Here is a 15,271-nt window from a genome sequence, read left to right as displayed (position 1 = left end):
GGCACTTTGTTACTTTCAAAGAAACTGTGGAAGCTTGTTCTGCTAAAGTTAGTGGTGCCTCTACATTTGAGATTTCAGGTAACACTTCAATTATATCCCTTCATCTGGTGCCAATTTGATGGAAATTCAGAAAATTTTTCTGTGTATTGATTTTTGTATCGTTAACATCATTTTTAACAGAAATTGCTTGTTTTCTAAATTCAGGAACTCCTGTGGATTGTGTGTCACTAGCATTATCTTGGGCACTGTTTTCATGGTCAAAGCCACTGCTGGTGAATATTTGTATCATACAATTAAATTTTATCTATGCATTTGTTCTCACATCCAATGCTGGGGATTGTGGATGATGATATATATGATTTACATTTCAGGTTATTAGTGGGATTAACCGGGGATCCAGCTATGGTCATCACATGTAAGTTGTTCACTTATGGTTAGAGATGGATATGTAATAATTGTATATCTATCATATCGCTTATAGTTGCGAAATTTCGAGTTTCATTTGAAAGTGGTGTTTGTAGCCCCTATGTGTAGACCAATGCTCATCTCATGAAAATTCACCAAATTCTACTCAGGTGTTGTTGCTGGAGCTAGAGAGGCATTATTATCTGGTGTACCGGCTTTGTCCATGTCATTAAACTGGTAAAGTTTATGGTTGTTTATTTATATCCAGTTTTAACTGTGCCTTCTTGCTGGACATTATGAATTGGTATCATCCTGTTGTAGGAAGAAGGATGAAAGTCAAGAAACTGATTTCAAGGATGCAGCTGAAGTCTGTTTACCTTTGATAAATGCAGCTATCAGGGATGTTGAGAAAGGAACTTTTTTCAAAAGTTGCTTTTTGAATATAGAAATTCCCACATCACCTTCAAAGAACAAGGTGTGCAAAATTTCTATATTTTCAAATGCTTTGCTGCACTATGGAAGTGCTTAGTTATTGGGAAAATTGATTGTTCAAAATCCTAGTATGCTTGAAGGTTGATATTTTATACTCGTTTCTTTTCCTGGGAAAATTGTTTATATGAATGGAGTGTTATCCTTTTCTTTTTAGGGCTTCAAATTAACTAAGCAAAGTACGTGGAGATCCACGCCAAGCTGGCTAGCTGTGTCACAGCTAGCCGTTATCCATCTGGTTTCTTATCTCCATCCACTCAGCCAGCCAAGGATTACGACTCCTACTTACCTCTACTGCCACCGAAAGTCATCACGGCGATGTATTTATCATTTAAATAGGGATTATGGTTTATCAATTCGAAGGACTAATTTGACGTCTTAAACAAGACTTATCTTGTCATCAACAATATGCTACAGCCTGGTGTTTGCCACCTTGGCAGTTAAGGGATCACGTAAGCAAATGTTTGCCATCTCAGCTGCTGAAATGACGGAAAGACGAACGTGATCAACTCATGTATCTTTTGAAGACGTTTTTGATTAATTTTGACTTTTGGAGACGAAAATGGAGATCGATGACACTTTCAAAGACAAAACTGAATATTAATTCGGATAAATTATTACAATTTATATAAACTGTTTTGTGTCTTATATATATATGATGATATGATATGATATTATGACTTTATTATTCATATATCTAAATTAATGTTATCTGAATATTAAGTGATCCTAACCATATATAATCTAATCATAAGTAAGGTCATCACTCATCATACATATCATCCATTCAATAGTAAATAAAGTCAAGGAAATTAATGGATAAGCAAGCAATCTTAAATAAAGTGGGGAGCTAGAGGGTTCTATATGTTTTGATAGATGATATTTATTTTTCTTTTTGTCCGTACGTTGTTTTCTTACGTTTTTTTTCTAGCTGGGTCTGATCTTGAATATAGCTCGATCGTTCATGTTGTTTGTGATGCTCAAGGGTAAATACGGTAATCCAGGTTTCTTGGAAGATGACTTTGTTGGTTGTGTGAGCAACATGTGTATCTATCTCTTCAACGACGATCTTATAGCCATGCAAATGAGACCCTTGACCAGTGGATTTCCTATTTTATCCCTGATATGATGCCGCTTAAGTCAAGTGGCCTATCCACTTTGTCAGTGGATCTTGAAATTTTATTAGATAATGAAGTTCGTCGCACATAATTTCATTTCCTCTCTCCCATGTTTATATGAATTGACCACCCCTAAGAAGAATAGATATTTTGAAATTTCCAGGGTTTTGCGTGCACTTTTGTAGTATAAAGTATGAATTAATAATAAGAGATTTAATTATAAGTTTGTGTGATAAAGATACTAAAATAATTAAGAATTTGTTTATATTCTCGCTTAATAAATAAAAGATAGGTTTAATAGGACAAAAGGTCCACTATTAAAGTGGTCTTTTACGGTAAATTTTGATTTTTTAAAGAGGTTAGACATCAATAAAGAGGATTAGTTCTATTTGATTCAAATAAATAACTGATTTAGATATTTTTTTACTATGTTTAGAAGAAAGATTTTAACAGATTTTTAAGATAAAAAAATAGTTATCTATAAAAAAAAAAATAGAATTATTCTAACAAAGGTAGTTAATTGTTTTATTATAAATACACTAAAATTTATAAATATAACTTATGTTTTAATTTATTAAAAATTTGTCTAAAATTCTTACTAATTTAAGTATTAAAATTTTTTGTAGATATCACTCTCTACCTTTTTATAAAGAACTTGGATAGATAATATTTTAGCACTAAAAAAATCAAACACAGCCATCACAAGAAATCTAAACCTCACGTTTAAATCTAAATCGACGTTTCAAGTAATTCTTGAAACAGAACTCATCGTTATTTTTTTTATAATTGATGCTTTGTGTCTATAAATTATGTATATTGATATAAATGAAATTTTACTATATGGATTAATTTTATTAATCTTATATATATATATATATATATATATATATATATATATATATATATATATATATATATATATATATATATATATATATATATATATATATATATATATATATATATATATATATATATATATATTAGTTGATGATGAAAATAGTATTCCCACCACTTTATTAGCTAGTAGGAGTATTTGGAAAATAAAAACAAGATAAAAGTCAATATATCTCCTAATATATATATATATATTTAAAAACTCTAAATTATAACTTTATGACGAGAGGGAATTAAAAGGTTAGAATTTATTATTCTTAAAATTAATATATATAATAAAAGTATTTTAGTTATTTTTTATAATAAAAATATTGTAGTTATATATTTTTTATAAAATATAATGTTAATTTAGACTAATTCAAAATTTAATTTATTATTTTTTTTGTCAAATTAATTTGTCTAGTCTAATTTTAATAAAAATAATACAGTTTAATCAATTATATGTGTTAAATTTTAATTATTAAAAAATATTTAAAAAAAAACGCTTTAAATATCCTTATCTAAATAGTTCCTATATTATAATACATAGCATAATGTCACGAATCACTAATCAATCTATTATCCTACTATTACATATGATCAATTTATGAAGTGATATGTATTATTAACGGTCTACGTTTTCAAAATACATCAATATGTCATTAATAAAAATAAATCAAAAATTAATATAATATATTTTTATTAATCTCAAAAATATAATTAATATAATTAAAATTTTAAAAATAATTTTGGCACACGGACATCAATCTTACCTCGTGGCTTATAGGGCTTAACTCAAAGTAAATAGATAACCATTATAAAAATAATAACAAAAAATGTACATCAAAGCTATATCAGATGTTAGTGTTAATTAGCGAAGGAAAGAAGTTCACTCGAAAGAGAGGGAACTAATTAAGGTTATAAACTTATAATAAGATGTGGCCATGATCTTATTCCTAGTCCTACCTAGGGGTGAATGTGAAATGTGAAGAGCATGATTCATATCTTATCCTCTCATACACAGTGGACACGTAGGATTCTATTTGCAACTTGACAACGCATGCTTGCGTGGATCTTAGGATGAAAATCATCATTTTATTTATTAATTTAATATTTATGCATGTACATTAGTACGTTACAGCTGTATTGCAACTACCTGCGCCGCTATCTTCCTAATGCTATTGGTCTCAACTTGTCATATAGATAGACACATAATCAGATTTTCTTTTTAATTTAAAAATTAATTTTATGGACCGCACTAATGATAAAAATCAATTCATATCATCAATTGTGTTGTGATATGCTTTGTTTCGAAACTGTTCCATTTCGTGCATTACCTGAATACCTGTTCTGTGTTTTGTGTCGTACCTTATTTTAATATAATATAATATATGCAAAGGTGCAATTGTGAGTAATTAAGTGTAAGAGAATATATGGGACTTTCTAGCACCTGCTTGCAGCATCTCAATGGTTCACAAGGTTCGGCATGGCACCTACTAGACAAGTCTTCAAGCCCAGATCTCCATCATTATCTAATTCCGGTAAGCTATTATTATTTATTCTTGATAAATTATTATTATTACACCATGTTGGTATAATTTTCTATGGCTAATTAAAAAAAGAAAATAAAAAGAGTTCCATTTCATGTTTCCTTGCAATTGTTGGTGTTCTAACATGGTGTATCCATTGTTCTTTAGTATGGCTGAGGAGGTAATCTGTAATCTCCGGCTTGTGAACTAAGATGATGAATATAATTAACAGCAAGTTACCAGTCATAAGTTCTGCTAATTAAGGTAATTAGTGATGCTTTCCAGTAGGTTAATTATTTAGCTCATTCATGCTTTGTTTTCTTTAATTTGCTTTCTCTTCTTTGTTAAGTGAAGTGTAAGTGTGTATAACATTATGATTATTGTTGAACTACTTGATAAATTTATCCCCGTTATTTTATGTTTCTTGGTAATAAACAAACTCATAATAACAATTGAGGGTAATTTAGAGATAATATGTAATATAAGAATAATATTATCGATTAAAAAGCTACAAAATTCACTCTAACTTGTGATATCATACCATATTCGTGTTCTTTTGCGAACCTTAATTAGCTTCAGCACCTGAGAAAGCCTTTTCAATTTTCAATCTTATTTGGTTTCTTGTTTTTTCGTTTTTTCAAAGAAGAAAAACAATGGAAAGACCATGTATGGCCTGCCTCTCTATATACTTTTTACCATTTTTTCGTTTTTTTTTTTTTTTTATTTCGATATGACGCTGATTTATCTGTGTGAAACGGTCCAAAATCCCAAAAAAGAATAGACAATATGTATATAGACACCATGATATACTGATTCACAAAAGCTAACCAACTTAGATTGGTTTAGTGAGTAGTTTATTAGTTCGTTTAAGTAAGTGTTGGAGATTTGAATCCTACTTTGTATATGGAATAACTCATTGATCAATAGTAAACCATTAAATGGAGTTTAGATCTACGATAAATTAATTCTTGATATGGTTTGGAAAATAACGTGAGAAAGTGGGAAAAAAAAAAAAACTTTATAGCTTATAATAGCAAAACTTATAACTTGAAATGAGCCACTTTCTTAACCTTTTGATTCTTTTTTGTTATACACAGATTTTATAATCTAATTGTTTAATACTTTAATTTTCTTAAGTCTGATGAATGCTGAAAGTGATATTCCTTTGGGTAATAAGTATGTTGATATTTTCGACTTGCTGAAAACTCTTATAGTCACCCCCAAACAAAAAAAAATCTTATTTCTTCCATTTCGAATTTAACATTTTTTGTATTGCTTTAATTTTGGTCACGACTAATGCTATTTTGTGTACCAAAGCAGGTCCTAAGGCCCGGTTACTGTGCCGTCTGAAAATGCTTCATCAGAATGGATTGGGTATCATTGCAACCACACAAATGGGCTCAATTGGGCTCGTCTGGGCTTAGAATGGGCTGAGAGGATCTAGACCCAACTTCTTTTAGGTAAGGTTTTTATTTATTTATTTATTTATTTATTTAGTTATTTATTTTCAATTTTTGTCTTGTTGTTTTCTTTGGGGAGAACGAACACGCGTTAGATAGAAGCAGAACGAAAGCTAGTTTGTGAGATATGAAATTATGAGTTTGGATTGTGTCACTTTCCACTGAGTTCAATAATATCACAAGAAATTGTGGCTCAAATTCAAGAGCATTAAAGCTGCTTTTCATTATTGATGTTGTACCAAACAAACCAACAAAACAAATAAGACATGTGTTAGGTTCAGAGACTTAAGGATTTAGGAACACACACGACGATTAATGTGTAATTTTTTGTATATAAATAAGATGAGCTGATTTTAGAGTAAACGGTATTAACAAATGTTAATATTCACATGTAGTTATGTAAATGTGAAATTGATAATTAAGAACAGTTAGATCATTTGACAGGTTTAACTAAATTGTTATTTATTTATTTTTAATTATCAACTTCATATGAAAATTTTTTATCATTAACAAAACAGATCTCAAAAGAACAAAAATCCTTTTGTAGCCTCTTATAAGGTTATAATATCCAACCAAGATTACTTTGTTAAATGTCCAATAATCTTTTAGAGTCATTTGGAAAAAGTTTAATATTTTACTGATAATGACAACTTAAAGTATGAATAGTTGTGACTGTTTGATAGGACCATATAAGACACAATAATAGAAGCCATTGATCCAAAAGTTTTTTTAATTAAAAAATAATTTCATTCATAAAAATAATCAACGATAGAGAAAATTTTAAATTTAAATCTAGAAGAGGACATGAATATTATTCTATATGTTGAATTATATACCGAGTCTAAACACAATATTCGATTACAAAAGAATATTAATAAATAAAAACGGAGACAAATTTGATGAGCTCTTTTTGTTTTTAGATCTACACCAAATGTGTTGTAACATAATGTTTTTCTTCCCTCCAAATAGATCTAAACACATTTTTTCTAATCTGAACATATTTTTATGGAGAAATTTTTTTTTTCAATATATCTTTCTTAGATCTATGTCAATATATCCAAAATATTCATAAAATAGAACAAGTACTCCACAAAAGAGAAGAAACAAACTACAAAGAGAATTACTGAGATCTACATTTCAGAAAACCAAAAACCAGTAACCAGAAAAAGTACGAAAGGTAAAGTAGGATGAAGGAAAAAGGGAAAGCTAGAGTGCCTGAGAAAAGAGGAGGGAAAAAAAAAGGAGAGAAAGAGGTCACCAGTTGTCTTGTAAGGTTGAATCTAAACAAGAGCGACCGATTTTAACGACCAACAAAATTGGTGGCTAATAGCGACTGATTTGGTGACCGATATAAAATTTATAATAATAAAAAAAGTTAGTCATTAATTAATTTCGTTCAACGACTAACAAAATTGGCCACTAATGATAACCGATTTGGGGACTGATAGGTCTTCTCTATGACTTGAATAAAGTTAGTTGCTAAAATTAGTTGCTAACCGTGAGCGACCGAAGTTGATTGCTATTTCTAATTTAGTGATCAAGGTTTTAGCGACCACCAAAATCAATCGATAAATTAGTCGTTATTCCTGTGATATTTTGTAGTGCAGCTTCAACTTTTTCTAGCCATGGAAGAGAAAAAAAGGTTGGAATTTTTAAAACACATTTATTTTCAAAGTTTGGTCTAAGTAATAATTTTTAAAACGCATTTATTTTCAAAGTTTGATCCAAAAGTTGATTGGTTACTCACTTTTCACTCTCAGCCCTGATTAGTAATAAGAGGTATTTGTATTAAAAGTATTTCATTTTATTTTTGGTAAATTAAAAAAGTTATATATTTTGTACTTTTAAAAGTTAAGAGTGTTTTTAAAAATATTTGTAAGATATTGTTTAAAATTAGTTTGTATATTTTAAAATTAAAAAGTCTAATATAATTTTATATATTAATAAATATTTATATTTACTCTTAATTTATCTCTGTTGAAATCATTTTAAATGTTAAAAATAATTTTATCGATGATGATTTTTGTAATTTATGCTTATTAAAAATTATTTTTTATTGATTAAAGTTGCTATAATTTTTTAATAGTTATTTCTAAAAAAAATTAATAAATTATTTTTAAAAAATAAAAATTTTACTAAATCGAAATTTTAGTGTGTTTCAAAAACAAATGTGCATGTTAGATGTAAAATATTGACTACCTTTACTTTTAAATTGATTCTGGGAGAAGTACAAATATTTTAGATGATGCATGTTTGATAGATGTTTCATTTGCAGAGAGCATACTTAATTATGGCTTCTAGAACTGAAAATTTCTTATTTTATATGTTAAAATAATTATTAAAGAAGTTATCAAATGTTAAATCACTTCAAAATCAACTCTATTTGAATTAACAGAATTAAAATTAATGATGAAAAATTAGAAATCAAGCACCAAATTAGCCGATGAAACTTCCCAAAAAACAAAAAGAAAACTTCCCTTGTTCCACCTCACATTACAAGTTCCAAATGATTGAATAGAACATCTTAAGGAAAGAAAAAAGGAAAATAAAAAGAGAGAAAGGGGAGGGGAGAGAGAGAAGAGGGAGGGGGGGGGGGGGGGGGCTATATATTTTTATTATAATTAACAAGTACCATTTATAATTTAACCCAAATTTTGTTCTATTTAGTGGTCCATGGTTGGTGGTTGCATCTAGTTAAATTACTATATGGTCCTTTTGTTCTTTTCAGAAAATAAATATTATCACTTCTATTTTAATAATGTCGTTACTCTTTTCTTTATATAAATTTATATAAAAATACAATGAAAAAAATCATGTGTAAAGTTAGACATTATAAAAAATAAGAAATATATATATATATATATATATATATAGAAGAGTTTCAAGTGTATCGGAAACACCGGTGTTCCAATTGTTTTAACCGTTGATCTGAGTTATAAGAAATATATATAATATATATTAATTGAAATCAACGGTTAAAAACATTGGAACACCGGTGTTCTCAGTACACTTAAAATTTTTCATATATATATATATATATATAGGTAAATTATATGGTAAAAATGTAAGTTTACAGATCTTTCTTTTTATGGGACGAAAGAAAAATTGAAAAAGGTAGGACTCACACTTTGAATAACAATAAAATAATAAAAAATAACTATAAAAGGAATTTATTTTCTCTCTCTATACCACTTCAATCTGTATAGTAGAGTGTCCCATATATATATTCCCCTTACATTCAGTTAGTAATGATATCATCATCAATTTTATAGGAAATCATGAAAGGAAAGATGAACTTAAATAGTACCATGTCACAGAAACAAACGAAGTAGAATAGTCCAAGCTAGCTATTAGCCAATGGGGATTAGACATTATTGTTGCATGGTGACATACCCATTTTTGTTGGCATTGGATGTGCCCATCACTTTCCACTTATTATTTTTACTTTTTTTTTTTTTTAATTCTAATGTATCTAATATCACTCAAATGGTGAATCATTTTGATTTCCACCAATTTTAATAAGTAAAAATATTTTATTCAGGCATCAAATTAAAACTCTATTCAATATAAGAATATTTCGTGTATATCAAAAATCAATTACCGAATTATAAATAAATGTATTATTTTATATTTTAACATATATTTTACACAACTACGATTACGACTGTTACAAAGTCATAAATGCATAGTTGATTTCAATAATATAACACACTAATAAAGTATACCAAGAAGTGTGGTTCAAATTCATGAAAGCTTCCCTTCATATATATACATTATTCACATCTCTCCTATCTTTATTAAAAAAGATAATTATTCACATGCCCTATTATAGTAGTAGCAACATGAGGAGTTGCAAAATTATTAACATGCAAAGCAAGCAGTAATTAAATTAAAGGTGTTTCCCATCTCCACCACACAAATGTTGTTCTAACACTTGATCATATCTGCTCAATAATGCAGGTGTGGGATCTCTGGTGCTGTGACATTCAACCAATCAGAGAATGCAACGTTCCAAAACATCAATTCAGCTTCACATGTCTTGGTGCTACCTCATCACCTTTATTTATTGCCCACTTATTTCCCTCTAACCAATCCAACACCAACACCAAGAACCAGTGTGTTAGTGTAGTAGTAACTATAGTTGCTTGCTCTGAGATTTGAGAACTGAGAAGGAAGCTGAAATAGCAGCTATTTTGGTTTAGGCCCTTGTGTTTTTTTTTTCTTTTTGCAGAAACACATACATACATGGAGACTGTTATTTCCAACCAATCCCCACCAACTATCCTCAAGGTATCTATATACAGAGTCAGAGCCCCATCAACATATACTTAACTAACTTCCAATACATTATTATATATTCTGCTTATCAATTAATTTTATATGGTTTTATGTTTTTGCAGAGAATATATAGCTTTACTTTTATGATAATATATATGATCTGTTTTAAGCTAAGATTGCAATACATATGGATTTAATTTCTAATAATTGAGACATTAAAATATGATATGATATTCCAATTGGTACCAAATTTGTCAGTAACAACTCTTTTGGGGAGTTCTACTATTTGAAGTTGAAATTAAGTTTTTTGGTCTATATAAAGCATTCTCAGGAAAAGACTAATAGCATGTTTTGAAAGCCAAAAATTATTTATTATTATTATTTTTAAAAGATAGAGCCATTTTGATACACATAAAGGAGCCATGTTGTTTTCCTATATCCTAGTTGACAAGTTTTGATAGATTTCATGAAATTCTCTCCTTTTTTTTTTAAATAAATTTTGAATAATCATCGTATATACCATCCTCTTCTCATGCTGTTACATTATATAATTACTCATCATATTCCAGTAAGATTTTGTGGCCACTGGATGGACTAAAACATTTACAGTGATGCTACTACCATGCCTTCTCTGTTCGACTTCAGTAGCTAGTAGCTACCTTTTCATGTTATTATTACTCAACATTTGTAAATAATTGTAATGCAAACAGGGTTTCATTGAACTGTAAATTATATTTAATTCATTGTTTTGGGGGCTAAAGGGTTAAAGTTCTTTCTTCTTAGTTGATGTATGTAGTTAGTTATAATAATTTTGACAGCTTTATATTATGTAACTCTGTCAAGTAACTTTTAGTTTATGTGAAAACCACTCTCACGTTTGATTTATTCATCATTTCTTGGAATATACGTTTAGAATTTCTTGGTTTTACTTTGAATCTGATGTGGAATTACTGGATTGAGAGGATTAAAATTTTGTTTTCTAAAACCAACCAAAAGAGTAGTAGTGTTATGGTTTTTCGATGTTAAGGATTTTATGAAAATATTGTGTTTGTAGTAGGAATAATAAATTATTTTGCTGCTTAAAAATGTTGATAGTAATATAACTCATGAGTTTGATTTTCAACAAAATAAGATCTTTTTTTGTTCCTTTGGACATTTACACCTGTTTAATTAGTAATTCATATACTGTTACTCATAATAAAAATACTTCAAGGGTTATATTTTTTATAATTAAAAAAAAAAGTATTTTTCAACACAGCATGGTTTTGCTCTTAAAAAAGGTAGCCATGCACAAGAAAATATATATTTTTTAATTTTTTATACATCTTTTCTTTTGATATAAAAAATGATAATTAAAAATTAAAAGAAGATAAAAAAATGTTTTTTATATTATAAAAATAAGATATTTAATAGTATATTGAAATGCAGTATAAATATGGTTTCTGGCATAGACCATCATTTAAACAGTTTGGTCTATTACTGAAAAGTGTGATTTATGGTTAAAAAGTTATTCTTTTAAGTAAAAGCCACACTTTCCAAAGGTAGCTTTAGAGCTTATTATAGTTTTTAATTAAATTTCAATGAGATTCAATTTTCTTTTGATGATTAAGTGTTGGCCAAAATTTAGCAAAAGTGCTGACCCCTAGCACTCTTCGAATTTCAATATGGGATGTCATAATTATTACTTGTGGTATTTCTTTTTGCCTTAATTTTTTATTTTATGTTCACCTGTGTACCATAATGATATGTTAGGGAGAATAAAACTTGTGGTTATTTAATCGTTTTACATTAAAAAAATAATTATAACACATCTGAACATTCATATGCAATTATCTTTATATAAAATTGATAGTTGAAAATTGTTAAATAAAAATTTAGTTAAATATATTAAATTATCTAATCATTTTCAACTAGTAGTTTTATGAGTTTTTACCTATAATAAATATATCATCTTATTGTAAAACCTCCTTTATGAAATTAAATGCCATTTTCCCTCTTAACAAAGGATAGTTGGAGAGAAAGGCAAAGGCGGCAAACTAGATACACAGCAAAATTAAAGATAGAACATAGAACATTAATTGGTAACACGGAAACAAACTAAGTTTGAGTTTCCCTTAATGCTGTGCTTGATGATATGGTGGACACTAGACATTGGAAAATACTATTTTCTTCCTCTCATTTATGGTGTATTATATATAAGTTAATTATCGAAGGTGAACTTAGATATAAATTATTGGCATTACTCTGTTTTTCTGGTGTCGCTTTTCCTGCTGAGTTATACTTAATTACTAATAGGTTTCACAAACTCCCTTCAATTTGAAGTCTAGACTGCATTTTTTTTTAAGTCTTCTATAGTGTCTACGAATTGATATCTAAATTTTGCTTAATTTATTTTTATACTTTTTAAATTAAATATTAATTTTATTTCTTTTTAGTAAGTTAGACACTACTCTTTAAATACCATAACAATTATCTTCTTTTAATATCTTCTTTCTCTACAAAAATTGATCAGTAAATAACAAAATATAATCGACTTACAATTTTTTTTCCCTTAAGTTATACAATCATCTAATCATGAATTACTACATCAGCAAAAGTAAATAATTTTCAAACTTACTACTTAAAAGGTTATCTAAATATATGAATTTAACTGGACGACCTTGTAAAATTGTTCGCTCTCTATTTCAACTGTCAGCGTCTGTAGCAAATGTTATTATAGTATTCACAAATTCATGCATTATAACCAAGGAGACACCTTAATTAAAAATTTGAAAAATATATGAGTTAGCAGTATGGTATATATAGAATAGAAATTAAGGCATGCATGCAAATGTGCATTTACGTAACAAGAATGTTAAGTTGAAGGTGTTGTTGAAATTACAGAGTGTGAAGGACAAAGAGGAGGAGGAATCATTGCTTGGACAAGCGGAGATATGGAAGTACATGACATGCTTTACCGACTCCTTTGCCCTAAAATGCGCCGTTGAACTCCGCATCGCCGACATCATAGACCGCTACGGCAAGCCCCTCTCCCTCTCCAAGATCATCGACAACATCGAGGACGCCCCGTCCCCGGACGCCTCTCTCCTCCTCCGCATCATGAGAGTCCTTGTCCGCAAGAAGATCTTCTCCGCCGCCAAGTCCGACAACGGAGAGATCCTCTACGGCCTGACACGCGCTTCCAAGTGGATCCTACAAGACACCAAGATGACCCTCGCACCAATGTTGCTCTTAGAGAATCACCCTCTTCACCTCAACCCTGCACACTTCATCAGTGATATCATCAGGGAAGGAACTGACAAGGGAACCGCCTTCTTCAGGTCAGGGATCCAAAACTTTCTTCTTCTTTTTTGTGAACAAGATTAGCAGATTTTTTAGCCATAATTTGTTTATAGGTGAGAGTGAGTTAAATAACAATTTAGTCAAACTTGTGAAATTATTTAACGGAAAGTTTTGATTAGCTATGATTGTGGCTAATAGAAAACATCTGCGATGAAAATTTTAATTGCTAATATTTTCTGAATCTGTGATTGGTTAAGGTGCCATGGACACGAGCAATTCGACTTGACCGGATTGGACCCAGAGTACAACAAGTTGTTCAACGAAGGTATGGTGTGCACGGCAAGGATGGTGATAAAGGCTGTGATCGAAGGGTACAAAGAAGGATTCAACAAGATTGAGTCACTAGTTGATGTGGGTGGTGGACTTGGTGGTTCACTCTCTGAAATTGTGAGGGCTTACCCTCACATCAAGGGTATCAACTTCGACTTGCCGCATGTTGTTGCCACCGCCCCTCAGTACGACGGGATCACTCACGTTGGAGGTGACATGTTCGTCTCTGTTCCCAAAGCCGATGCCATTTACATGAAGGTATATAGATATATATGTGGTTACTATTTTCATGTGAAAATGATAATGATAACTGAGAATATGTATTTTGGAAACAGTGGATTCTGCATGATTGGAGTGACCAACACTGCATAAAGATCTTGAAGAACTGTAGGAAGGCAATACCAGAGAACGGGAAGGTGATAATTGTGGACCATGTTCTGCAGCCAGAAGGAAACGATCTATTCGACGACACCGGCTTCGCTTTCGACATGATGCTTCTTGCACACAATGCCGGAGGAAAGGAAAGGACTGAGGAGAATTGGAAATGGCTGTTTGCTGAAACTGGATTCCCTCGTTACAACATCATCAAGATCAAGGCCCTTCCATCCATCATTGAGGCCTTCCCAAATTAATCATGGTTGCTTGCTTGTGTGCTACTTACTATCTTTTCATTTGGTGTGGTTTTGATTAACGGCAATGAGCTTTGCAGTTTGCACTATGTTATTATTATCTGTGCAATGCAACTCTGTTATCTTGTATCACAAGTTTGAATAAGAACACATCCATCCACTTTTGCTTGAGCTTGGATTTTATGGACTGATTGATCATCATCAGATCCATTAAGTTAGCCAGCTTTGTGGGGTGTGAATTTATGTGAAGAATCTATTGCTGTTAATTATTGAATAACAATTAATTGGTGTGCAACTTTTTCTTTTATCTCCTATTCTGTTTATGTCAGAGGAAGTCTACAAGAAAAACTTCAAATATGAGCAGATTGGCCTTTTAAATGACTCCATGATGAGCTAAGAAATTGGGACCAAAATGACATATAAATAAAGAGGAAGTACAAGGAGCCAATATATGTGTAGTACAATGTATATAATGGGGTTAATTTTAAATTAGAGTAAAGTATCAATTTTGTCCCCAACGTTTGGGTAAATCCTATTTATGTCCTTAACGTTTAAATCATCCTATTTGTATTCTTAAGGTTTATAAAAGTGATTCAATATTATCCTGCTATCAATTATACATCATGAACGCTTTAGTTTGAGTTTTAAAAATATCTTCTTGAAATTAAAATACAAATGTTTGAGATAGAATCGATGATCTACTCCGAAAAATAGCTCATCAAATGTTGAAACTAATTCCTACAACATTTACATAATTCACTTTTCTAGGGATATAATTGAATCAAAATGCAAATAGTGGGTATAATATTAAAATCGAATATATCCAAGTGAGACCTAATTCAGAATGAATACATCCAAGTGAGAATAATTGAAAA

At 29.9% G+C, this 15,271-nt stretch overlaps 1 protein-coding gene across 2 annotated transcripts; it reads left to right on the top strand.

Moving 5' to 3' along the window:
• Positions 1 to 3,733: 3,733 nt before the first annotated feature.
• On the top strand, positions 3,734 to 14,691 carry LOC112771759 ((R,S)-reticuline 7-O-methyltransferase). 2 transcript variants are annotated; one of them, XM_025816572.2, is made up of 7 exons: positions 3,734 to 4,429; positions 4,586 to 4,681; positions 5,738 to 5,877; positions 9,838 to 10,167; positions 13,039 to 13,475; positions 13,695 to 14,025; positions 14,103 to 14,691. In XM_025816572.2, the coding sequence occupies exons 4-7, from the start codon at positions 10,123 to 10,125 to the stop codon at positions 14,397 to 14,399; spliced, it is 1,110 nt and encodes a 369-aa protein (XP_025672357.1). In that variant the 5' UTR covers positions 3,734 to 4,429; positions 4,586 to 4,681; positions 5,738 to 5,877; positions 9,838 to 10,122; the 3' UTR covers positions 14,400 to 14,691. The 2 variants fall into 2 exon arrangements, with proteins under 2 accessions (XP_025672357.1, XP_072081936.1); XM_072225835.1 differs by having other exon boundaries at positions 3,829 to 4,429; positions 5,735 to 5,877.
• Positions 14,692 to 15,271: the final 580 nt, after the last annotated feature.

The sequence above is a fragment of the Arachis hypogaea genome, chromosome 18 (assembly GCF_003086295.3).
Source record: "Arachis hypogaea cultivar Tifrunner chromosome 18, arahy.Tifrunner.gnm2.J5K5, whole genome shotgun sequence".
In the NCBI taxonomy this organism is placed as follows: Eukaryota; Viridiplantae; Streptophyta; class Magnoliopsida; order Fabales; family Fabaceae; genus Arachis; species Arachis hypogaea.
The sequence above is the reverse complement of the archived record's forward strand: the minus strand, read 5'-3'. Positions and strand labels throughout refer to the sequence as shown.

Bases quoted from the DNA above. Each gene is read 5' to 3' on its own strand.
- LOC112771759 (XM_025816572.2), top strand. From the start codon at position 10,123: ATGGAGACTGTTATTTCCAACCAATCCCCACCAACTATCCTCAAG. The intron at 10,168-13,038 runs GTATCTATATAC...TTGAAATTACAG, and splicing joins CCCCACCAACTATCCTCAAG to AGTGTGAAGGACAAAGAGGA. The intron at 13,476-13,694 runs GTCAGGGATCCA...TGATTGGTTAAG, and splicing joins AAGGGAACCGCCTTCTTCAG to GTGCCATGGACACGAGCAAT.